The following is a 27121-nucleotide window of genomic DNA, read 5'->3' as shown; positions in this document are numbered from 1 at the left end:
AAGGACCTTTACTTCTGACAACCGAGAGAGGGCTGCATGGCTTGTTCTTCTTGTCCAAGAGGTTGAGAGGGGTAGCGGAAGGCAATCCTGCCCCTAGCTCAGGGGTAGTCCTGGGGAACTCAGCAAGCTGGAGCTTACTGATGTGCCTTTCTCTTACATGCATTACACACATGTAGAGAAGAATGGAGCCAACAACTTTGTGGCTGGGGACTGGTATTTAAAGTGGTCTGAAAAATGTGAAGAGGTCTGTCATCATCCTGTCCCCTGCCTAGCTGTTAATTCTGGCCCTGCTCCCTCTTAGCTCCTCAATTAATCCTTTGTCCCTAGTCCCAACAACATTTTATTTTTAAACTATTTTTAAAACTCTTAAAACTGTAAATAGAAGCAAGCAAGTGGGGAGAGCTACACAAGAGCTATAGGCTCCTGCAAGCTTCAGGTGAGTAATGCCTTGGGAGGAATGACATTTTATCGAAGTTCTTAATCACATCTGTGTCCTGATGTATTTTAAGCCTTTCTTGTGGATCAAAACTTAGAAATGAGGCAGGTGTACTTTGGACCAGGAATCAGACTGGATTGGTAGCAAACCACAACCAGGTTTGATTTTGTGATAGCGCAGGCACCTCATGAGTTATCCTTGACTAATAGAAGTTGTGTAAACTGCAGTACTGAGAGCTTAGTGTGCCAAGACACATTGCTTCAGGGCTGTCAGTTCAATGCAGTGTTTTACTTATTCATTAGATCAGGCACCGAAGAACTTTGTTTGACTATAAAACCTTTAGGACCAAGACCACCTAGTTGTTTGTACCATGCATATTTCAGTGGAACCTTATTCTGATTTGAGCCTCAAGGCGTACTATTAAACAAATGAGTAACACAGGAGTCAGTATCACAATCATGTTGATATGGAACACATTGGAAGATGTTTCTTTTCTACCCTTGACTAATGTCCCATGGTTCTTAATAATATTCCAAGACGTCATCTTTGCTCTGGAAGTGTAAGTACAAACCTTGCATGCCCATTATTTTTGTGTCTCCTGCTCACCTCCATTGAACATCTCTGCAGTCCCTTCCTCAGAGTGATTTTAATCTGCCTGCAAAAGGTAACAGAATGTCATTGTTGTGTTGCAGCCAGTTGAAATAGTCAGAACACTTCTTCAATAAATGCATCAAAAAGAGAGAAACAAGGTGTGGTTGTGTTGGCCCTCACTAGCAGCCAGTCTCCCACCCAGCTGCTCACTCACTCACTCCTCCCTCCAACAGGACAAGGGGAGAAAAGAGGAAAAACAGAAAAGAGAAAGCTTGAAGGTCAGGATAGACAGGGAGATTGCCTACCAATTAGTGTTGCAGACAAAACAGACTTGAAGAAATTAATTTATTGCCATTAGAATAAATCTTTACTGATTTAGGTAATGGGAAACAAAAACAAGAAGAAGAAATTAATATCTTCACACTTAGAGAAAACACTTTTCCTCCACCTTTCCCAGGTTCAAATTCACTCCAAGCACATTTCCTCCCCTCCTTGTTATTGCTGCAGGTTACACTCAGTCCCTTCAGTGAGGCAATGAGCAGCCCCTTCGTCCTTCTCACTGTTTTCCTCTGCTGCAACATGAGTCCTCCACAGGCTGCAGGGAATATCTGCTCCACCTCCTCAACCTCCTCCTCTTCCTGTGGCCTTGGTGTTCCCTCTGTTGTTTTTCATTCTTTTTATTCCATCCTCATCTCATTGGCTTTCTTTGCTCTTTCTTAAATATGTTTCCCTGAGGTGCCACCATCTTGGCGGATAGGCTCAGCTGTGTCCTGTGATGGGTCTGTTGGAGCTGGCTGGAAGCAGCTCTGTCCATAAAGGGGCAGCCCTGGCCTCTCGTCACAGAGGCCACCCCTGCAGCCCGCCATTGCCAGCACCTTGACATTTATACCCAATACACAAGGTGTGACGTCCTCTGTAACAAAGTGGGGAGCAGCTGTTCCATCAAGAGCAGTGGTGGTCTTTTGTAGATATCTCACCCCACAAGCAGAGCGATCAGATCACTGCAGAGAGCGTGACTGAGGAGAACCACCAGAAGGCCATGATGGAAGAAGAGGAAACCACTCAAAGGCAGTGAGAACACTTGAGCTATTGGGAGGGAAGGGGCAGGGCATGCGCATTTTCAGTGATGTTGAAGAGTGGGCTGCAACTGAAGCTGCAACTGAAGCTGCAACTGAAGCTGGTGGGAGAGACTTCTCAAACTGCTCAAGACCTCTACTTTCTCATTGTGTTAACCCGTACCACAGCCTGATGCCTGGCAGGAATGCAACCCTCAGGTTTTGAATAACAGGGTGGGCTGCAGCAAGGACTGCAGCTACCTGGTAGGCCCTCTTTGAGCATTGGGCCCAGCTAGAGGTTTCTCAGCTACAGAGCAGGTCCAAGACCCCAGCATAAGGACTCCCAACAATGATACAGCTGCGTGTGAAGCAGAACTGCAGTACAAAAAGGCACAAATATGTGAAATATGGTAACACCTGCAGAGATGCGTAAGGTCCAAGGCGACTAGATGACTTTTAACTGCAACTGGAGGAGGTGATAAGAGGGCAGAAAGAGAACGGAGGGAAGACCAAGGAATGCTGCAGTTTTCTCTGAAGCCGCGTACAGAAAATGCTGCCAGAGGAAGAGTGTGTTCAGGCACTGGGAAGTTTAGGAGGACTAGGGAGGGTAGGACACCAACTTGCCTAAAATAGGAGCGTTGAAGTACAGAATTAGAAGAGGCAGGAGGAGCAGAGAAGGAAGGGGAGCAATAGTCCAAGTTCTATAATTTTTTTAAGTCCATGTAATTTCAGCATAGGCTTGAAAAAAATAAAACAAAACCTCCACCGGATTCTTCCATCTAGGAATTCAAGCTCTGAAGCAAAATCTGTTTTTCTGTCTTTATCAGATCTCTTTGCTGTCCCACTTTTTTCTCCCATTCTAATATTTAATTGGCTTCAGCAGAGATGATCTATTGCTAGTTCTGTGTCAGACCCTTGCCAGTAACTCCATGGGGTCTGAGCTTCCTCCAGTCATCTCATGCTCCTATTTAAAATATTTTAACTGGAAAGCTTAGATAACTGCATTTCAGAGACTATCATTTTGCCACAAAATTCCATCTGGTCAGCATTAGGTCCACTAACCATGGTTGAAGTGAAAAGCAATGTTGCCTTCATGTTGAAGCTGTCCAGCTTAAATGTGATTTGAAGTGGGATAACTTGCTACTAATGAGCATCAACACTGACAGCAGGAAAACTAGCTTTTAAGAATCCAAATTTCAAAGTACACTTGTTGTCAGTCTGGTACTTACTTTCTGTTTCTTGGGAAGAATTGAGTGTTTCTCCAAAATCACACTACTTTTTGGAGAAATGGTGGATTTTTCAGAGTTTCCACGCTTTGGGAAGGAGATAGACGAGCTACCTGCATATGGGAAGAAAATTAAAATGATGGGAAACAAAAGGGGTTTAATATTACACAGTGCCATTTCTCACCTTACTGCTAAATGAAGCTATTTAATGAACAAACAGGTCATAATATCCTTGGGGAAGACCTAAGAGGATATTCATGGCTGAAACAAGGATGAAGCAATGCCTCTTACATCCCCCAAAAGCATACTGACAAACTGGTAAGAAAAAGTTTCATCTCTCTGGTTGTGTGTAAGCTGATGAAGCACAAGAACCCAGGGAGGTGAAATATGTACGTGAACCAAATAGGATTGCCATGTCGCCCTGCAGAATGAAGAAATGGCCGTATTCCTCTCTGCAATAGGACCTCTTCAGTAAAGGCAATGCTGATACCCTGCAACTTTCCTTTTCTTAGCAAACTTACCACTCACGAGTATGGTGCAGAGTGCAGCTCCCCTGCAGACAGCATAAGAAAGGCAGAGCTTTATGTATGCACCTCCAAAGTCCTTATACTGAGAGAATTTCACCTAAGCTATAAGTTTGTCTCCTTAAACTACAGAGCTTGGTTAACAACCTGTAAGGAATGATGATGAGTTCTTCTCCAGATCTTCTTGCATTTTAAGGAGTATTCTCTCCTGCTCCAAGGCTTCTATGTACTTGGAATAGGACCAGGAAGCCTGCAAGAACCATTAAAAAACCATCAGCTTCCAGACCATATCACTGGTAGTTCGTGGTCCATTTCAACACTGAGACAAAAAACTTGTTTATCTTATATCCCTGCTATTCAATAATCACTATTATTAAGAAGCAAAGTTTCATCATGACAATAGTGGGATCATGGGAAAAATACTATTGCTGCAAATAAGTGAATCTCAAAACACCACAAAATGCAATTTAAGCAAGGTTGACAGATATGATGTTTACATTAATTTATCATCCACCCCTGGTCTGTGTCCTATTCTCTCTCCTTTCGTCTTCAAACCTAAATACAGCAGACCTTTCCCCTCCCAAAATACCAGTCTTTTGTGCTATTTAGGACTTGATTTTATCTCCCTGCCACATCTTTCCAGTGTGTCCTTTTTCAAATCATCGAAGGTGTCATTAGCCTCACAGTTCTTTCTGCCTGCCCTCTCCAGCAGAATGCTGCTACCACTAGAGGCAGATCAACTGGAGATTGTCATCCTTTCCTTTTCTAAGGAAGAAATGTTGCTCTTTACACTGCAACAACCACAGTTCAGGTTCCATGTAAATTTTAGGTCACTCCCCCAAATCCATATGGGAACTGCACTCTTATTTGGCTCTTTTTTCCTTACAGCATGAGAATTTTGTCATGTCATGACTCAGTAAGAAGAACTTTTATCATCTTCATATAGCAGAAAGGGGCTTGGAGAAAAAACTGCTCTAGAAAAGATTATTGCTCTTTCTGTGATTACCTGCCTCTTCTTGAGGGCTTAGGCATATGATATTGATATACTTGCTCACTCAACTCACTTTTTTTTTTTTAAATAGGTATGAGCAAAAGTAAAAAGGACCATTTAAGAATGGTTAATTAAGGATAGCCTAATAAAATTAGGTAAGAAGGATAAGAGTGTGAGCTTAACTATGCAGTTTGCTGTGGTTTCAGATTTTGGGGGTATTTCAGCCTGTTTCTGTATTCTGCTCATCGCTAATGTAATGCCACGGCAAGAGCTCTGTGGAATACAAGCAGAGGCTGAAGTGCAATTTACTCCTGCATCGCATGACATAGCTGTGATTATGTGGTTGCACAGATTCCCATTACGTTATGGCAGTGTCAACTCAGCTATGAACAGTCCCTTGATATGCCCAAGGTGACATGTCTGTTCTTCCTGTTTCTCCAATAAAACGATTGTTACCTTTTCACTACAGATTTGATGCATCATGAGAGTTGCTCTGGAAGAAGCATTAAAGAGCTATTTTCTGTCAGATTTTCTATTCAAATACCTAAATCTCCTAAATGACTTCGGCTTCAGTTTCTGACATATGAGCAGAACAGGACTCAAGCCTAAACCAAATTCTTTCAGGATATGAATTTCACAAATAATGAAAAGCTGCTTATTCCAGAATTGAACTTCCTTTTCTTCACTTCATCTTTAAATAAAGATTCTTTTTAAATCTACACATCTGAAGGGCTTAATACGTTGTTAGATATTAATACTACTCAGAACCTAAATCTTAAAAAAATTAATAAATAAAGTTTAAAAATCACCTCTAAGGTAGGTAAACTCATAACAGCAAAGTTAATTGTAGAAGAATGGACAGTTATCAAAGAACCATATGAGAGCAGTATTCAATACCAAACCCCACCTTCCCATTCTCTCAGGATCATTTATTCTCTCTCTTGAATGATAATATCTGTAACAACATGTTTATTATTCACCTGCCACCCATATCCATCTGAAAATGATGCTGGTCCTCTCTCCACACCAATCTCATCTACCAAAGCACTGCTTGACAGACAGATGAGTTTAGTCCCCACTTCTTTACCCTGCCAACGATAAGAACTCATAATTAGATGTAAACAATCGTTACCAAGCTAAAGTAAAAAGCAAAGTCTGAGGAAGCAAAAATTGTTATTGGAAATGAGATATTTATAATGCACAGTTTCATAATTCATCACGTTGGGCATAATAAAAATTATCTGAGGATACTGCTTTTTAAAAGCATTTCTTTGTCCTAACTGAAGTTTCCTGACCTCTACACTCCTGCAGACTGTCTTCAATACCTGCAGATTCAGTACCTGTTCCAACATACAGCTAAGTGAGAGGGCAGACCTGCAACAGAACATATTTTAAAGACAGAGAAGCCATTGTGATCCTCTAATTTGGCCTTGGGTATAAATGTAAAACATACATAGGATTTCTCATGATTAATTCCAGCTTGATCCAGTAGCTATGACTGAACTACAGTATACATGTTAGGAAAACAGGCAATCTCATTTAAAACATTTACAGTGAAGAACAAGGCGTTGTAACCCATGGTAAACCATTTTAGTGATTAATTATTTGTCATTTTCATGTTGTTTTAGTGTTTTATTAAGGCTGCACCTTTGCACATTCTGTCTGATGATCCCAACATTAATCAGTGTTCATACTTAACCTCACATAATTAACCCCACAACATCCCCATGAGGCGAGTAATATAACCCTCTCATGCTGCAAGTGAGAAAGTGAGGAAAAAAAGAGAGGTCAAATGGTTCCCAAAGTCACTCAGAAAGTCCCTGAAAGATCTGGAAAAGGATCAGAATATCCTACATCCTTGCTCCCAAGGTGTCTTTTCCTTCCTTATCATCCCCACCATGCTATGGACCCATCATCTATAAAGGTGACTTTTGGGTATGGAACTTCCCAGGTAGCATGGTGTTTATCTTCTCTCGAGAAGCAGGCTTACTAACTTTCATGGCACACTCAATCAATGCCAAAGCAAATACAGAAATAGTGTGTATAATAATATACTACAGTTTCTGTTTGCTAGCTTTCTCAATGAGAATGGTAAATTAAATGAGGTCTTTAATAATGTCTTCTCATAATAAATTAGGCAATGTTGTGTCAATGTCATATCCCATGACATTACATTACTTACTAACAAATAAGCTTACTGCTAAGAAGCTTAAAGAGATATGAGGGAAACGGGGAAAAAGAAAATTAATGCTTATGGCTTTACCTCTCTCTGGAAAGAGTAAGTACAGATTTACAGTGTAAGTTAAAACTATTTTGTACACTTGAAAGAAAAATTCCAAAATCTATTCTGGAGGTGAAATGCAATTGTGTATACAACAAATTACAAATACTGGCTTCAAGGCAGTCTGCAAAAAGTGACTAATGATATTTTTTAAAGTATGTGGCATGTGCATCAGGCAGTTACCACAGGAACAGATCCACAGGTGGGCCAAAAATCAGCCCATATAGCTGTGCCACACTACGAGCATATATGTGAAAACAGAGAAGCAAACCATACTCTCCCAAGGCAGTATCTTTTAAAACAGCTATTTCAGCTCAATACTGAAGCAATCACGTTTTGTTGAATGTTTAGGCTCACTTCACCCTGTACCTACCCATCCCTGCCTTCCAGACACTAAGCTTAAAAGAGGTCTCTGCATTGTACAGTGATGCATGGTGTCCCTCGCTGTCAGCCACTCCTCCCCTGCACTGAGTCCATTGCCAGGAAGCCTTCGATAGGATTTGCCCCATAAATAACTCTAGTTATAAATAACTCTAGTCCAACTCTAGTCAGGTCAGAGTATGAGGTGAGCCCAGGTAGACTGGGCACCCCAGGGGCAAATTTGCGAGAAGGGAGAAAGCAAAATTTCTCCCCCGGGACCATGAGTGTTCCATTTGACATAAACCTAAAATAGCAATGGATTGGGGGTGAGGGCAGAATATATATAAGAAAAAAATATCATTCCTAACCCTTGTGAGAGCTTTCCCCTCTCTTCCAGAGCCTGGTGGGGCAGAGGAGCATAGACATCATTTTAAATGCCAAGAAATCATTACCTTCTACGAGCTACCAAGTGAATCTGCTATTTCTTATGTTGAATGAAGCTTATTGGTATCCTTCAGGAATACTGAATCATTTAGGATGAGAGGAAACGGCCTCAAGTTGCACCAGGGGAGGGTTAGATTGGATATTAGGAAAAATTTCTTTACTGAAAGAGTCAAGCACTGGAACAGGCTGCCCAGGAAAGTGGTGGAGTCACCATCACCGGAGGCATTCAAAAAACGTGTAGATGCGGCATGTCAGGACATGGTTTAGTGGGCATGGTGGTGTTGGGTTGATGGTTGGACTTGATGATCTTAGAGGTCTTTTCCTAGAGGTGATTCTATGATTCTATTCTATTAATTGAATAGTTATGTTGTCACTGAGGGAACAGAAATCTCAGGCAAGAGATCAGAGAACGGCAAATTCTTTAAACAATAATAGAGGGGGAAAGTGTTTCAAAAACTTATCTGTTCCACCTATTCTTTCAAAAGATTTTAAAAGGTAACTGGTTTACTGATAATTTTTTGTGAGAAGAATAATCTGCAGACTGTTTACTAAACTGCATTCTCTGCCTGTCACTTTCTAAAATTTCTTGCCCTATTTCTCAGCTTAGAAGGGTAATTCACCTTTCCCATTTGTTCTCCATAAAAGCTAGGCTTTTGCCCTCCTGGCCAAGATTTGCTCTTTACTTCCTTGGTCTTAATCAGAAATCTTATAGACAGGCAACAAACAGATGGAAAAAATAAGTCTGTGAAAACGCGAAAGTGCATTACTTTGAAATATTGCATTCTTGAGCTATAAGTATTGCCAACGGCCTTGCCAGACATATCTGTATGGAGGCAACGTGCTTTGGAGAAAGGAACATGCATTCTTGGATTTTAGACTTCACTTGACATTGGTGTGTGGCCTTGAGTAACGCTTCACTGGTCCTCAGTTTTCATGTGTCTAAAAGAGGATAACAATGTGTACATGTTCTTACGGGTATATAGATGTCTTTATCTGTCCAGGTACTCATGTGGTTCTCATCATGGGTAATATCTCAACACAGGTGTACATGGTATTTAAAATATGTAAAGGTCTTTTAATGCTACTTATGATAGTTTGCAAGTCCAATAATTTCTTTGCCCTTAAAGGAATGTTCTCTCCTCAAAGCTGGCCAAACAATTACATTTCGTAAAAAATAAACTTTTGCAAAGCCTATAACCAATAGAAAACAAAAAAACAACATTATATTTTAATAATAAAATTCCAAGAAAAACAATTTTACAAGCAAGTATTCCGCTGTAGAGGTCACAGTTCTGTTAATGCACTGAAACTGTCTGGAAACTCATTGTGAACAGTCTAACAATTTCACTGTCAAAGCTGAGAAACATTCAAGAAAAGACAAAGACTATACAAAGCAACTAATACATAAATATTTTCAAAAATATTGTGCAAACTTTTCAAATGCTCCTTCTCAAAAATAGATATGAAATCTGCTTTTGTTTTCTTTTGTTTTGCTTTCAATAGTGACTCAGCACTGTAAATTCTAAAATAGAGCAGTACATATTGAAAGTGCAAACAGGTCTGCAGATACCCATTGTACACATGGACCGTACATAGATTTTTTTTTTTTTAATTCAGCCCTCTTTTCGCTCTTCTCCTGTCACAAAAGATGACTAAAATACATTTTACCCTCTGCTTAATGAAAGGACTATTCAATTGACTCATCTGCTTCAAGTTAAACGTATGTATATGCATTGGCAGGATCGGGAACTAATCGCCCTAGGACTGGGTCTCATGTAAAGCTTGAATTCTAACAAAAATATTTCAGTAGCTTTGGATCAGGCTGAGACAGGGATATTTGAATTCATGTATGTTTGCTTATGAAGGAGTTTTTATGCAGTTCATCAGCTGTCACCTGAAACTTTGTGAGCCTTACCTCTGTTGGTTTGCCTTCCTTCTTTCGCATCTTTTTTCCCTTTTTTCTTTCCAAGGCAAGTAGAATTTTGTCACTAGCCAGACTGCTTTGAAGCTTAGAAAATTTTGGCCAAAATTTAAACAGAAGAGCAAAAATAGTCATCTGCACAGAAAGAAAAGAAAGTCAATCTTGACTGTGTTAAGAAAACAGAGTTTACTGTAAAATAAAATTTAGTTTACCATGAGAATGAAATAACTATTTCTTTTTGAATACACAGCCTTGTTCCTCCCACGTACTGTGTCCTGACATTTCAGCCCAGCTTTGCTCGGCACATGCTTTTCATCAGTGTGTTTATTACTGGTGAGAAATCTTCCTAAAACACAGTTAAAAGGCACTTTCTTTTTTTATATTTCCCTAAACAATTGTTTGCATTAATGAAAACATCCATCATTTTTTACAAGTATTCCTGATAAAATATACAGCAGTAGAATTGCTTTTGTACCACTGTTCTGCTCAAGCATTTCAAATATTCAGTTCATTAGGGAGAGGGGGTTTTTTCCCTTCTTAAGGGAAAGGAAATACTTTTTTTGCCTCTGGAAAGGCTTTTAAACCACATTACAGATCTATGAGCAAATCTTGGATAATTTTTAAATGATATAATCTCTCACAGGGTCTTTTTTGAACTAGAATAAGAAAAACAATTTTAGAAAAGCAAACAGAGGGGCTCAGTGAATTCTGTTGCTGCACGTACTAAGGCTCACATTTTTCAATTTATTTAGATGTTTAATTCTCATTGAGAAACTTGGCTTCAAAGGAGCCGAGCATGCTCAGCACCTCGCTGCTGCTGGCTCAACAGACTTGAAAGTGACATGTGAATCGCTGTCATGTTCTAGTCACAGCTTTTTTGGCCAAGTTCTTCCCTTGGTTTTGTGCCACATTTCTGGAGTTCACTGGGTTTTACACAGGCTGAAATGAGACTTCTTATTTCTCTTAGGACCTATATGAACCCTTTTCTCTGACAAACCATTCACCTTTTGTGATCCAAACACTTTATGGACTCACAGTTGATGTTTAAAGGTGTTGGTGGCAGTTTTATAGGAAAAGAAGAGGAACTAGCTTTCTTGGGCTTAAAAGATAAGTCAGAGAGGAATAAGAAAATAATAAGTCTGTGGTAAAGGTTCACAAATTGCTATTCAGTCTGATTAGTACAAAGATCAGAGAGAAAATTATCTGCAGCCACTTAATACAGACTTTGGTGTAATAAAGAAGGCAAAGACATTCAGTAGGCTAAGCTGTATTTCTGCTTTACTCACATCTGCATTTTTTTCATAAACTACAAAAACTACAAACTTTCTAACTACAAATTACTTCTCTGACATAAACGAAGTGGTAAAGAACAGGCAATTAAAAACATAGACAGAATTCATTTCTACTGCCAGGATTCCTAACACAGACCTGGGTAACACCTTTCCAGGATCAGCTAGCTGTCAGAGATTCTCCAGTTTAATGAGCAGTAAATATCTGAAGCTCCATCATCTCCACCATACAATCTTCCTTGAAATGCACGACTACAGTGTTCTCCTTCATGCTCAGGCTTATGTATGGAGTCCAAATTGTCACATAAGCAACAAAGACTGTCCTTAAAATCAGGCTCACAGACTAGCCAGGTCCATTACAGACATTATCCCAGCTTCTTACCTGTGCTTCTCTAAAAATGTAAGGTCCTAGTTCTTTCCTGTGCTCCAAAATCTTCTTTGCTTGTTCAGTTGGGATGTCAATCTGCAAAGCTGGGGGTACGGTGGAATTAATAAAGCAGTCGATAATAGCTGTGATCTTTTTCTGGACTGTGGCATCATCACAATGAGAATGGCACAAGTCCTGAAAGATGAAAAATAGCATTTTCAGTCAATGGAGAAAGAGACACAAGACCCATTACAGGGCCACAGTAATCAAAGAGTAATAGTCATACAAAAATAATTACACAATAGATTTCTTCATTATATAGGACAAAATTCTTACAGCAAATGTGCGTGGTCAAAGACATAGTTAAGACATGAGTGAGACTTCTGGTTTGCAAATGCAGATATATACCAATCATTGCTTTGGGGGGATAAACTCTGCCTGCACGTTCTGGTGGAACGGGATAGTTTTTATCCTGGATTCAGTCTAAGTACATTACTGCCAAATAGGAGGCATTTCTGAAAAGCAAAACACACCTACAGGTGTGAAATGCACTGATTTTCACAATGAGCCTGCTATGACTAGCATAGCCATGGTAACTAAAAGACAAAGAAATGCTCTAAATAATCCAAGAAAAGAGGTATTCTGATGATTGGATTTTGACAGGAAAAAATAATTCAAAGAACTTCCTTCAAATATCTTGAAACATGAACTTTCCAACTCTCCATAAACATCAAGAAATTTCTATAACACTAGGAAATTATCACATATATCTCCTAAAGACACAATGAGCACTCCAGAGAATTTTCAGGAAGAGAGCTCTCTAAATGAAGAATGTGCATTTAGTTTTGGTATAGGAGGCTGGATATTTACTTTGCAAAGAAATTAAAAACAGGACTTTTAACCAGAAATGTGGTATGTGAAAGAACTGGCTTGTTTTATTATGAATACTTCTTCATTTTCTGAAGGAAAAAAAGAATGATAACAGCTACGATGAAGAAAGTAAGGCAATACAAAAACATATTCAATATATCCTAAGAATATATTATGGCTTCCTTTGCTCATGTAGCATAGAGGAAAAGGCAGAGAGCTGTAGTAAGAGGGAAGACAAACAAGCCATACGATATGATGAGGGATGAGACATGAGCATAGGGGAACAGATGGAAATGATCCACAGAGTTATATTTCTTCAGATTTGTTTAAAAAAAAAAAATTTTTTTTTATTGTCCCAAGATGTGCCACCAGCCCAATGGATTACAAGGAGCAATGCAGTCATGGACTCCTAAAGGGAGTTCTGTCTAACCTGATGGCATGATAGGGCTCCGACAATACAAGTATGCACTGTGCAAAATGCTGCCCACATCTATGGCAATATTCCTCCAGTTCAGCCTGACCCCACAACACTTCTACTACTCCAGCCCTTTGCTTCTATAAAGAGCATCAACTGCCAACCATGACAAATCGCATGCATGTAGAAATACGGTCAGATTGTACTTTTTTTTGATAAGAAGACAAATAAAATTAACATAAATGAAGGAGAGGGGGTGGGACATGAAACAAAGAACGCTTTCTTCAGAGAACAGATCCACAAAGAAAACAGTCTAAAGTACACTCCACATTAATTTGCAGAAAGTTTCCACGTCCTCCACAGTGTAGCAATGAAGAGTCACAAATCTGAAAAAACATCAAATATTTTGAGAAGGATTTATGTCATGGAACTTCATGTGCCTTCATGACAAGTTTCTAGTCTAAGCTGGTCACCCTGTAACCGAGAGAGATACAGCAGGAGCCCCAGAGAGCATTTCATCAGATGATTCCTGGCTTGGGGATCAGAGACTCTGTGAGGAGGGGAGATTGGAGCTTCAGCTTCTAAAGCAGACCCCAGATTCAAATGCATACAATTAAACGGTGAAAATACACCCACATGCCTGCAGCAGGATCTCCAAATGCTACTGCAGCATCAGCTGTGTTTTACCTCCTCATTTCTAAGCATGTTAGCTAACCTTATGCTCCCTGCATGCTATGTGTGCAGGACCCCAGGAGGGGCTCTGCGCTCTGGTAGCGCTTTTGTATCAGCAATATCCCGGAGGCAAAATGAATGAGGAACAAGTGAGAGATCCATGGTGCCCCTGCATTCCGTCCAGGGTGCTGGTAGGAGGCTGCGGTGTGATTTAAGGCTCACTCCAGGGTTTTCGCATTGTGTTTTATCCCCCACAGCAGCAATTTCAGAAAGGGGCATGTATTTGGGAGAGAAGCAATCCCTGCTGACCTTCGCCATCACGTTTCACCTTAGCCACATCCTCAGCTGCAGTCAAATGTGACTGTACAGAGTGCAAGAGAGATGGGGTCTGCATTGTACATGTAAGCATTTTGGGTAGATACTATCTTTACATCTGTACATTTGATGAATTTTGAAGTTTTCTTTGATTTTTGAGGGATTACCAAATTCAGCAATAATCCCATTATTTAACAGTATGTAACTATAAAGACAGAATGAACATTTTAATGCTTGCATATTTTCTACTGCTCAACAGATGTATACCAAAATCTGGGCATTAGCTAGAATCAGGACTAGGACTCAGAAGAATGTTACAGTTTGAAGAGGCATAAAGAAATACAGGGATAATACATTCAAGTCACTAAAAATAGTTACGCTTAAGAAGTGAGGATTTTCATCAAAAAATGAAAAACGGTGAAAGTGGTTTTACTATGAACATGAATATACCTAGAGATATTCTTGTTAAAATCCTCCTAATATGCAGTAATGGATGCATTTGCTTACAAATTGATATTCCTCTTGCTCCTTTTTACCACCGTACCTTATACTTCTGTACCTCCTGCCAAAAGAGCACTCCGTTCCCCAGCAGGTCTCCTTTCAGTGACACAAAGCGTTGAAACTGATTTGCTGTCACTGGATTCAACAGCGCTTTGCGGAAAGCAATTATTTCACTAGATGAAGAAACCCATTTATTGTCCACATGCTGTCAAAAGAAGAAATAAACGCACCAAATAAACTTTGTTTCAAAAAGCAATAACAAAGGCATTAGTTAGCATAAACTGTCTGATTCTTATCTTTGCACTGACCCTAACTTTCAGTAGTTTATGAGTTTATGACATGGATACAATAGAATGTGGCAAGGTTTCATTTCTTTCTTTCCTGCTTTTTTCTTTCTTTTTTTTTTACCAGTTTGGTTTGGGCAACATTTTTTGGAAGACGTGATGGGAGAGGAAATGACTGACAATGATTTAGACCATATGACTACATACTATAAAGTATGGAAACAGCTATTGTTATTGATTATGGCAACAGGCTACTTTTCTAGAGAACAGTTTGAGTTTTGTGCAAACAAACAACAAAGAAAAAGGAACAGACAAACCACATAGCTTGAAGTTGTAAAATGCTTCTGACAGGGATCTCACCAACAAAATGAGCTTTGAAATGTGTTGCCATGATCACCAACAGAAGCTGACGAGTTTGTTCTCTGTGGAATAAGGCTACCAATAGTAAAATAGAATTTAAAGTCATGGAGACATTTTGGAGATCCTCGTGCTGCAAAGCACAGAGCGGTTGGCAGCCAGGAAAGGGTGGAGAAAGAAAGATGGCTTATGCAGGAACAGTTTGTTTGAAATGAAGTTCAGGCTGGCCTGCCTTGCTGAACAAACAGTTCTTGTGCTGTCACTGAGGAACAAGGCAAACAACCCCCTTTGTTATCAGACGGATGAATGAAAACTGTCTTCTAACAGCGGTATAAAACTCTTGAAGTCCTGGAGGGATGGAGTGCTGTTCAACAGTCAGCAAGGCACAGAAACATTTTTAGTTGCTGCAGACAGTCCTGGAAATCTATCGTGATTCTAACCTGAAAGTCTTTCTGTAGCTTCTCTTAGAAACAGGGGTTACACTTAGTGTCCTGCCGCAGAGCCTGCCAGGGATGAGAGCCTACCCTTGTGAGAGGGTGGGTGGTGGTTGTCCAAAGGGTCCTTTGGTTAAAATAAAGTCGTCTCAACTTAGACAGTAAGGTGGCATCTTCTCAGGCCTCCTCCAATTCTCCAAACATGTTCTATCCCCTGTGACCAGGATATAGGCAACTTTTGTGGAAAATTATTTCTGGGGCATATTCATAAAAGGAAGAACAAAACATCGCTCCCACCACTATACTAATATACGAACACTGCTTATTTTATGGGTCAACAACCTTGAAGCAGAACGTGGAAAATAACCATCTTCCTGACAAACAGACAAAGGGAAAACTCGGTTAACAGAACCCACATGCACTTTGGATCGCTTTCGAGCTAATGGTTTGCATGGGTAATTGGTGACCGGGTCTCCAGTTTGATTTCAACAGACAATAAAAGTTCAACTGAATAAACGTACACAACTTGTATGTTGGCAATCGCAAAGAGTTCACTGCTCTTCAAGAGGAAAAAACTGGCAAATATCTGATGAAATGTATTATTACAAAGGTTTAAGATGTTTAAAATTGATATTATCTCAGTGCTGTAAGATTAAAATACAATTCTAAATGAAACAGATACTGTGAGATATGATTAAACCTGCCCACTCCACTGCATACTTCACATTCCCTCTTGTGTCTGCATGTAATCCACTTGCAATAATAAATAAACTACCAGATGCTGGAATGAACAGCTTGTCCCAATAAGTCCACTGCATGCAAAATAAAGATAAATGCGAATTAAAGGTACAATACCAGTTTGAGGAGGGTTAAGAGTGCTCCAAAGCCCAGGACAAGAGACATGTTTTTTTCAAGCCTGACCTCTCCAACCAGGAAGGGAGAGAAATTTACCGTGAATATCCAGCAGGGAGCTAAATTCACCAGTAATGTGAGTAATCAGTCCACTGTAGCCAATACAATCATGCCTGCTTTTGACAGCATTACATTTGGGCCTCACACTGTCAGCAGGGAAATTGTGAAGGATGTACAAGGTCCAAACAGAAAAGAGAGTGAAACTGGAGACACAAGAGACACAGTAAATTCCACTTGCCTTCCACGTCCTAGTTGTCTTGTCCTGCTTTTGGTGTGGAAGATCTTCAGTTATGTCCCTTATCTACGGTTGAACAAGAGATTGTCATTGTATTTTTTAACTCTTCTTGTTTCATGTTCAGCCCTCTAATGATTGAGACCACAGTGGTGGAATAGTTCAGAATCACAGAATCACTAGGTTGGAAAGGACCTTCAAGATCATCAAGTCCAACCATTAATCCAGCACCACCATGTCCCCTAAACCATGTCCTGAAGCGCCACATCCACACGTTTTTTGAACACTTCCAGAGATGGTGACTCCACCACCTCCCTGGGCAGCCTGTTCCAATGCCTGACCACTCTCTCAGTGAAGAAATTTTTCCTAATATCCAATCTAAACCTCCCCTTGGCGCAACTTGAGGCCATTTCCTCTTGTCCTATCGCTAGTTACTTGGGAGAAGAGACCAACACCCACGTCGCCACAACCCCCTTTCAGGTAGTTGTAGAGAGCGATAAGGTCTCCCCTCAGCCTCCTCTTCTCCAGACTAAACAACCCCAGTTCCCTCAGCCGCCCCTCATAAGACTTGTGCTCCAGACCCCTCACCAGCTTCGTTGCCCTTCTCTGGACACGCTCCAGCACCTCAACATCCTTCTTGTAGTGAGGGGCCCAAAACTGAACACAGGATTCAAGGTGCAGCCTCACCAGTGCCGAGTACAGGGGCACAGTCACTTCCCTACTCCTGCTGGCCACACTATTCCTGATACAGAATATATATAGTTGATATATCTTCACTAGGCTCTTTATACCTGAAACTTGTTGTGGACCCACACTGAACACCATCCCTTGTTCAGCTATAAGTGAGCATGTGCTCATTAATACTGGGGAGTTAGAGAAGATAAGGGGCAATGGCAGTCAAACTGCACTCTTCCATTGGTTTACCTTACCCATAATGCTCTGAGTGATCACTTATGTTGGGAACAGATTTTGGGCTATAACCTTTTTTTTTTGTATGAAATGTTTTTAGTTCCTTTGGACAGCTGTATCAGAAATACAGGCATGATCCTGCAGCTTCTTTGTAGCAAAAATACACCTCAAATCAAGGGCAGATTTTCTGAGTAAGGACTACATAGCATGCCCACAGTGTTTGGTCACTGTGAAATATGAAGCCAAGTGGAGAATGTCATCTGGTTTCATTTCTTCTAAAATATGTTCTTCAAAGGACCTTTTCATCCTCTGAATTTGCAGTAAGAAAGCGAAAAGAGCAGTCAGACATAAATGGAGTTAGGAAAAGACTAAAAGCTCATTAGAAGTATGTATTTCCTGTAAACTGTTTATTAGAGTTGAGTACAGTGTTTTCCAAACTGCATGGGCTACTCTCCCTGCCAGCACAGTGCAGCAGGTGCAAGAAGAGGCATGAGCTAATTTCCAGACCTGGAAGCAGCTTAGCTTTATTGTACGGTTTTGTGCCACAGCCCGTAAAGGAGGCAGAGTTCAGCTAAAAAGGGGCAGAGGATTAGGAAATTTTGCTTTAACATAACCATTATTCAAATCACAATTTGCCTTACCAGAACCTACAGTTTTCGGATTGCTTAGTGCTCTGAATCAATGAAAAGGATCCAGTTCAAATGCACTTCTGACAACACTTCTGACAACCTTCTTGGTGTTAAAGAGATCATTGAAAACAAGTTTTATGAGTCACTGCAGTCTGCCTATGTGTCTGCTTGGTGGAACTGTCAACTTTCCTTCTGCCATGACATTCGCATTTCAGAGCTGTGGTGGAAGTGCAAAAAACCAAGTCTTTTTGATCTCCCTACACAGATCCCGGTCACAGAGGCACGCTCATAAAAGGCAGATGATAGTTCTGCCCATTCCCCAGTCTTTCTAATGAGCCAGCAGGAGTGAAAGGCTTCTCATTCCCGGTCTTCTGGCAACTTCCTGAAGTAACCAGTTGGAAACAAGGCTTGTAGCAGTTAACCTCCCCACTCGGCAGAATTTCACCAGTCCTGGAGTCATTTCTACAGGCACTGCAGCTCCAGATGGGAGAATATGGCCAGCGTAAGAGAGAGAGAATACAGCGTGGGAAGCCCACTCATTTGTTCGTGTTCTTGTCCCCCTGGGCAAATCCTTTACACAAGGCAACATTTCTTCTGTGTTGCTGTGGTTTAACCCGAGCCAGCACATGTGTGCAAGTGTATGGCTGGGGCAGAATGGCGTATGGAGAGCGCGGCACTACAGCAGAGATTAGTTTACTCCCCTGGCAGTCTGGCTGGCAGCAGAGCTAACATCAGCTCCTGCAGATTTAGGATCTCACAATAATGCTGTCAGCCAGACTAAGCCTTCAGAGGAACTGCCTTCGCAATCATCGAGCTAAATGCTTCAACCTGTACATGCTAGAGCATCTCTTTCAATGTAAACTAGTGTGAGTTCTGGGCTGCTTTTCTCTGAACGATTTTATTCCAATGGTAAATTATGAGCCAAACAAAAAACAATGCCTGGATGTGTGGCTGTTTTTAAAAAATTACCTTTGCTTGTCCCTCCGCCTCATGGTGCTCATCTGCCAGGAACAATGGCAGCCATTGTTTTTCTAATCTCTTCTGGACGCATTGCTGAATTTCTAGCAGAACTGCTGCCGAAAGTCCATCATGAAGGATTTGTCCCCATCCTCCACCTGAATGTATTAGCTAAGCAATCCAAATACAATAACACATGACATAAACTTCTGTGTATACCAAAAGTCCTTTATCTCTCTATATCCTTGATTTAGCAAAGCATGAGCTTAACTGTAAGCAAAGCATTTAATGCATGCTTACCCACGGCTCACATGTACTTTTCATAAAAGGGAACAGATTACATTTGTCCCTACCTATAATAGAATACAGACTCCGGCAAATAATACCCCAGCTTGACCGAGTAAATTGCCTAAGTATCAAGATATATCGGAGTACCACAGCTCAGACTCACCGTCTGTGGCTTTACTGACATAGTAAAACAGAAAGCTGGAACAAGTCACTGCCTGAAAGCCATTTTTACACTTTTTCTGAGCTGTGTGGTGCATGCTCTGGCTGCGGCCTCAGATCAGGGTTTGAGAGAGATGTAAGGATGGGGGAGGAAGAGCCTGAACAGAAAGAAGGGGACCCCCACAATTAGAACAGGACCAGATTTCTGGCCAAAAATATAAGTAAGATTTGAGAAGATATCTTCAGGAAAAGCTGGAGTAAAGCTGTTTATGGGCTTTTATCTCGGTCACGTTCAGTGTGATTGTTCTTTACAAACGATTTTGGAACTGGTACCTGTTCTTGCTGTTCTCTGGTAGCTGGGCTGTTGGGTCCAAAAAAGTATTTTTTATTTAAGTACTTGTTTTTAATGTCCTTAGATTTTTCATCCCTCTTTTCTTTATCCTTGTGGAGCATCTTTCTGAACTGTTCAATATCTAGCCAGCACATGAGATCCATGCTACAAACAGATTTAAACAGAATGTTATTTCAATATTGAGTTAATTTCATGAACATTAGTTTAACCACAAGCCACCAAAGTGTTCAAGTCCTAAATACCAGGTCAGATTGGACTGAAATGTCATGTCATTTTTTCTTTGCTAGTACCATCTGGTGAGACCACTTGCTGAACAGGCAGTTCGAACACATATCTTAGGGATGTCATTTAGGGTCCCTTCTGGGGTACCCTGAAAGGAATAACCTCCTCAATGTGCCGCTGCTAAATCCAGCAGGGACTGTGAACCAGAGCCATAGTGCAGAGCTCACAGAGAGAATGAAAAATGAAACAGATGAGAATTTGAAGCAGTACTGAGGCTGCGAGCCACCGCGAGACGAGTCGGCAGCCCCTGTTCTGCCTCCTCGTCGTATCGCCTGAGAAAGGAGCAGGGATGGTGGCTGGAAACATCAGCCCCAGGAATCACCTCCTTCCTACCCTGTGTGAAGTGCTAGAGCCTAAGCCAGTCCACAGTCAAGCAGACAAAAACAATTTATGGTAAATTTTCTTTCTAGGGCTGTTTGTGGGCTGCCTTTTCATAAGTTACTGGTTCTACTTATTTCTACTTACTCTACTTATTTCTTTATTCAGAGTAAGTCACAAACTCCATATGCAATTCTTGATCTGTATATTGTTCCTAATCATTTGAGTGTATACTGTCAATTTAAGTTTGTTTTAATGGAACATATATTGGTTTTGTTCTTTAAACCAAGGGACAGAATAAGTGACATGACATACCTACAATTTCACTTTAATTTATATGACTCTTTTCTGATAGGATCTTATTAGCTGAAGTTTTGTGAGCATTTCAATGAGGACAACTCACTGTACTTGCAGCAGGAAACACAAAACATTAAACTGAGACAAAACTGTTTTGCTTTTCCATTAGGTTAATAACTGGCTTTTTCAAAGCATTAATCTATGAGTAAAACTTTCAATAAAATATGACTAATTTAAGAATGGATGTCCCCCTTTCAAAAGTCTTTTGAGACCCTTACAGACCTAAGTTCTATTGAGACTGAAATTATTTCATTTGGTAGTTCATCACAACATGAATAAGTTCACCCAAATGCAAGCGATCCAAGTTACCGTCGTTTATGGAAATACTCCTTGGCATCTACTATGACAACCAAGCAAATATGTCCATCTTATTTAAAAAGCAAAATATATAATCTTGAAGTGTGTTAGGTTAAACCATTTACAGTGGTGGCTTATCCTAGCATACTCTACTTTTTCCTTTCAACATCGTCAGTTAGTCTGGCAAGACTAACAAGTGGTAACCCACTAACCCAAAGTAACACAAATTGTCCTGCAGTTGTATGAATATATCCTATATATTTAACAAAATAGTAATTAATGGAGCTTTGTTTAGTTTCTTACCAGAATTTGTGCCCAGGTACTCAGCAGCCTCTCGTTCCTGAAACTTGGATCACTTACAATTGGGCAATAACCAAACTATAAATTTTGATGAAAAGGCAAATGACACATTTGTTGTTTTTTGCTGAAATTTTCCAGACTGCATTAAGTCTAGGATCCCATCAGCTTATAGTACCATTAAGCATCATTACTGTAGCACGCCAGCTGGACTTCAGAGTTTGTAGTTCTGGACCCAGCTCTAAAACACTGTTTTGTGAGACTTTTTCAAATGTTTTTCTTCATTATGAATTTAAAAAGAAAAAAAATCTCCATAAATTAAATATTTCTTTGCCTGGCTCTATCACTTAAGATGGGACTTGTCTGTGATTAACAGAGAGGCAGGAAGCCCAGAGGCAGTTCAGGATACTTCTCCAGGACCCCATCCTAGCCAGTGACCTGTTCTCTGGCAATTCCTACCATTTCCCCAGCTAGAGAGGAACTCTAGAGCAGTGGTCTCCAAAGTGGGGTGTGCGAGACAATTCATTGGGGGCAGGAAGAAAATATTAGAACTTCAGTAGCACATGTATATCATTTATGAAAAATAAGTATCCATATATTGAGGGTGCATGCTCAAAACCTTTTTACTAATGGGGTACATGATCAAAAAAGTTTGGAGACCACTGGTCTAGACAACTAACTGAGAAGTCACTTGACCATAGGCACCCATAGCATAAGAATCTCCATCTGAACTCATTACCTACAGTCTTTTAGTAGTCAGTGAGCAGAAATAACCATCTTTAGGAATGATCCATCCAGACTGGTTTTAGATGTTACCTTCAGAATTAGAAGAATTGCGTCCAGAAGTGTGTATTTCTGACTACAAAGGGAACCTATCATGATAAGCAGAAGTGATGACATTGAGTCTTGGCCAGAGGAATCCTGTGCTAGATATCCATCTCTGGACACTTTTGAAAAAGCTGACCAATATCCAACCTAAAATGATAGCCGTGCTTGACTAGAAGAGATAGGCAATCTGCAGAGCATCAGCTCATGGAAACCCAGGTTAAAGGAAGTGACAATTTAAGGACGTGCTAGCAGTTACTTAAAAAGTGTATTTGCCTTTTCCTGAAACAGGATAGAGATTACTTCTGCTAGAAATTCTGTTTAGATCTTCATTTTTAAGCAAACAGGCTCACTTTTTCAAAAACCCTGCTTAAACTGTATCTGCTATGAGCTGGTACTTAATTCTGTTCAGAGCAGTGCAAACACAAAACTGCAGTTGCTCTCACACTGTGAGAATAACGTGGCTGTCTCCTATTTGTACATTTTTGTAACATCCAGCTTTAATTTTTAGAATGTACTAAATTGAATCTTTACTAAAAGGAGAAATTTCTACTCATTACAGGCTAATTGCTCTACTCAAGGGTTTGCCACTAATCAAAGCAGAAACTGAAAGCAGAACTGTAATACAAACATGTTATGACAGGAGAATTTTTACCCAAAAATGTTAAGACAATTCAGTTGTCTGAACATTGTGTGTGTATTTCATAAATATACAAACACATTTTTTAAAATCTGTGAACATTTAGATAGCCAAGATCCTCAGTGAAGTTTTCTTCTGCACTTAGAAATGGGTAAAATAATAATAATAATAACAACAAAGAAACGTACCCAGCAGAATGCTTATTAAGAAAAGTCCAGAACTGTTCTAACTTCTCTCTGTCGTGGATCAGGTCAGATAGATTAGGACCTGCCAATTCCTTGGGAACTTGACGGAAGTGCTGATCTTCTTTGAGAGCATCAGGGCATGATGGCAGACCAGCGTCAGCAACAGTACTCTGACGGAAGAAATTATTTCACTTGCATAACTGCTTTTTTCATCTCTATATTTTTTCTTAGTTTAATAATCCTTGCATTAGATAACTTCTGTCTCCGTAGAACAGCTTTTTGATTGCTGAGAAAATAAATTGAGTTAAGGCTCCATCTCTTAATCAGCTTTAGTTTTATGTTTGCTTTAAACGTACCAGTGTGTGCAGGTTCCATAAAAAAATAAACCAATATGTACCTGTAATTTAGTTGAAATTGGGATATTTACTTAAGATTAAGGGCCCAAAATACGTTCCACAGACTTTAGTGGAAACTGTCTCATTGACTGCAATCATACAGTGGTCTGATGTTGATTAACTGACAGAAGACATGTATTTGTAATTAACACAATGGCTGTCAATCATTCCCCAAAATGAATGCTAGAAATCGGACTACTTGCTTCTCCAAACTGGCATGTAGTCAGTCTTTCATTGCTGATACTCAAAGTGTTAACCCTCTCTGACAGAAAAAGAGTTTGTTTTTGTTAGTAGGTACTTGTCTTACCTCATCCTTCTTGGAACCACTCTCTTGATGCAAAGCCTGGAGCTTTCTAAAGTACACGGAGTCCAGCTGTCGAGTTTCTTCCACCAACTCCACCTAATAAAAATAATATCTTATGTCATCCCTACAGTACACATTATAGAAAGATGGAGAACTGGATGGGCACCTTGCCAGTGACAGTGGATAGAAAAGAATACATTTGCCAGTAATGAGACTGATGTTTAGAAGACACTAGAAGTCACATCCCTGTGACAAACAATTCAATTAAAACCTCTGGTAGAACAAAATTTTCAGATCTGTGCAGGATCACATGTAGATTTCTACAGAACACCACTAAATAACCTAACTCTATCTTTAAGAGAACAAATTTGTATTTAAAAAATTGCTAAATTATATTGTGTACATAATATATTGTATATATTGTGTATATAGTATATTGTGCATATTGTGTCAGGCTTATCCAGTTGCCTATACTAGCAAATTGTCTGTCGAAGTGCCACTGAGGAGCAGAAAAACGGGTCTTAAAACTATGACTCTCAGTGGGAAATGTGAAAAAGATGGAGTGCCACAGTTTTCCAGACATGGAAGTTTAAGACAAGAAAGATTCTGTAATATCTAAACAATGAAGGTGAAAGTTTTCAAACTTTCAGCCTTGTCCCCTTCCTTAGTTTTATAGCAGGTAGTGCCTTAAAATAATAAATTATGCATGATTAGAACTCACGAAGTATTGGCATTTTTTAATTTAATTTGAAGACTTATGTATATAACTAGAGCAGTTCTCCATGCTATGTGCAGTCAGTAACTGCATAAAGAACAGTTTGGTGACCCTCTCAGCTGACTAAACCATTCAAATGCAGGTTTTAGGATATTTAGCAAAACTGAGCCAATACGTTATACTTATTAGAATGCCCAACACAAAGATTAGGAAGCTGTGGTCTTACTATACAAGAGTTTATGTGCAAGAGAGAGAAGAGAGTTTTTAGATTAATATTCATTACGCTTTTGTCTAAATGTGAATAGCACACTAATCACTGTGTTATCTGAATGCCTTCAGGCTCAGCGTAATTCTATTCCACTGTTATAAAGTGCTTTTGGGTGTTCTTTCCTTTAAAAGAAAACATAGTTTAAAAGTAAATAGGAAAATAATTCAGAACATTTTTCATAAAGTTTAAACAAAAAGCGGATAGAGGCAGGAGGAGAGTCAACAATAAAAGGAACTCTCCTGTTTTCATGTTTCGTTCAAAGATAAAAAGGTAGATACATACTGACCATGTCCCAAGTAAACAATTTTGGACTCACCTAATTCTTGATAAAATATGTTGTTTCATTATGGGCCAAATATATCCTGCCGTATGGTAGAACAAAGGGGAAGAGTAGAGCCAGGGACTGAACAAAATACAAAGCAGACCTTGTCTTTGTGCTGGAAAGGAGTGTGCCTAAGCATCAATCTGCGCCTAGTACAAAGAGACTCTAGTGCCTCCTAGAACAGGTCGGTTTATGTCTGTGTATTATAACTCTTCACAAACGCATGTATTGTGCACTCAGAAGGATTTAGTTCTGTTTTTTCATGCTCTGATTAAGATGTTTGTGTTATTAGGGCACTGAGAAGTCTGCACGTAACTACGCTTGCAAAGCAAAGCATCATCTGAACTGTAAAAGCAATAGATTATCTCTCAGTTAACTCAAGGAGGTACAAACTGACACATGTATTAACTTAAAGCAAGAGTTCATATTTTCAGTTCTTACTTTGAAGGAATTCTTTCATCGCTAGAAGCAGTGAAAATGCTGTATTCAGAGAGTACTCAAAAGCAGAGTCCTCTTTATAAAAAAATTATGTATAATAATACTCGGCTGAGTCAATGACTCGACTCAGTGAGGACTGGCAGTAGATACTAGACAACCAGTATTGATAATACACACGGAAAATATACATATACAAAAGACACTAAAACTAGTCTGATAGAAAGTAAATAAAATTCAGATTAGTAAAAGCATCAATCGATTACGCGATGTTCTGCAGGTCATAAACAATTACCGCTGAAGTAGCTTAGAAAAAAGAATTTCTCCGAAACCTTAGAAAAGATGCCGAAAAACGAAGCGAGTATTTTGCAGCTGTGTTTGAATTAGTATATTTCATTTTAGTAAGTTTTTTTCAATGCTCAAACTTTCGAAGTTTCTTAAGGAGATTAAGTTATCACAGGATGAGAGGGAAGGTCCCCTTGTGAATTAATTAGAAGGTAGAAAATAAAAAATCAAGAAATAACTAACTTTCATTATGGGGTGGGGTTCCTGTTAGAGTCTCATAGGGATCTGTGCTGAGGTTGTTTTTTTAAGCATTCAGAAATTATCTGGAAAAGGAGGTGAGTGAGGAGACAACAAAGTTTGCAAAATGATTCCACAGAGCAAAAAATTAAATTGACTGTGAAGAGCTGCAGGATTTCAGGACACTTCAGCGTCTGCATGATAAAAGGGCAGCTGAATTCAATGACAATAAACATTAAGTCATTCCAGTGAGCTCCAAATTAGGGCTTTCCATTAGTTGTTATTACTTAGTAAAGAGATCTTGGAATCATTGCAGATGGCTGTTAGCTTACATTTTGCACATCCACTCAAAGTTCACCAGGAGTCAAAAGGCAATTAGAATCATAGGAACAATTAGGAAAGGAAAAAAGAGCAAAACAGAAAACATGATGCTGCCACTGGAAAATCCTTAGTGCATCCAGGTCTTGAGTACTGCTTGCATCTCATCAAAAGAATATAAAATAACAGAAAGAGATGGGGTGATATATCTAACAAAGGTATGGAACACCTTCTGTAAGAGGAGAGGTCAAATACTCTAGGATTCTTGAGTTTCAAAGAGATGTAATTGAAGTGGGATACAACAGAAACATGTAAAAGCATAACAACATGAGAATATGACAAGATAACAATTGTTCACTGTTCCTCATGACATAGGTCACCGGGTGAAATTATCAGGGAGGGGTTTGCAAACAAACCAAGATAAGCATTTTTTTCTCCTATTGCATGATTGAACCATGGAACCCACTATTACAGTGAGGCTGAAGATATAAAATCGCTCAAGACACATTTACATAAACCCATGGGGGAAAAAAAGTTATAGAAGACTATTAAACACAAAAACGTGGAGAAGACCTCTGCTTCGTGAACCTCCTCAGTTGCAAAGTGCTGAAGCTGGCAACACTGCTGCATGTTTTTTTTCTGTTCTTATACTCTATTCTTAAATTTTTAATACTGACCACCACCTAATAGGCTTAGAAGACCATTCTCAACTTTGATTTTAAGTGCCTGTTCTCCTAGTTGTTCATACATGCATGCACGATATAGTGATAAAAATATACTGTACTACAAAACTTCCACAAAAGGATTTCAAAATGTTTTGCAGGGGGCAATGCATGCATGTTCTCATTGCAAGCTGACAGAAGTATCAGT

The 27121-nt window shown here is 39.7% G+C and overlaps 1 protein-coding gene across 1 annotated transcript in view; it reads right to left on the bottom strand.

Annotated features, from left to right (window-relative positions):
- Positions 1-27121, bottom strand: part of RGS22 (regulator of G protein signaling 22) — a gene marked incomplete at its 3' end in the record, with an annotated part of 72611 nt that overhangs the window by 8542 nt on the left and 36948 nt on the right. The window contains exons 16-26 of the mRNA XM_082015072.1: positions 23675-23767; positions 22976-23142; positions 19753-19915; positions 18985-19143; positions 16484-16546; positions 14302-14463; positions 11501-11680; positions 9824-9964; positions 5804-5911; positions 3980-4082; positions 3312-3421 (exon numbers count right to left, since the gene is read on the bottom strand). Of these exons, the coding sequence (XP_081871198.1) occupies positions 3312-3421; positions 3980-4082; positions 5804-5911; positions 9824-9964; positions 11501-11680; positions 14302-14463; positions 16484-16546; positions 18985-19143; positions 19753-19915; positions 22976-23142; positions 23675-23767 (1449 nt within the window). The remainder of the gene's footprint in view (positions 1-3311; positions 3422-3979; positions 4083-5803; positions 5912-9823; positions 9965-11500; positions 11681-14301; positions 14464-16483; positions 16547-18984; positions 19144-19752; positions 19916-22975; positions 23143-23674; positions 23768-27121) is intronic.

Source organism: Phaethon aethereus (genome assembly GCF_964289735.1).
Source record: "Phaethon aethereus genome assembly, chromosome: 2".
Lineage (NCBI taxonomy): Eukaryota > Metazoa > Chordata > Aves > Phaethontiformes > Phaethontidae > Phaethon > Phaethon aethereus.
The sequence above is the reverse complement of the archived record's forward strand: the minus strand, read 5'-3'. Positions and strand labels throughout refer to the sequence as shown.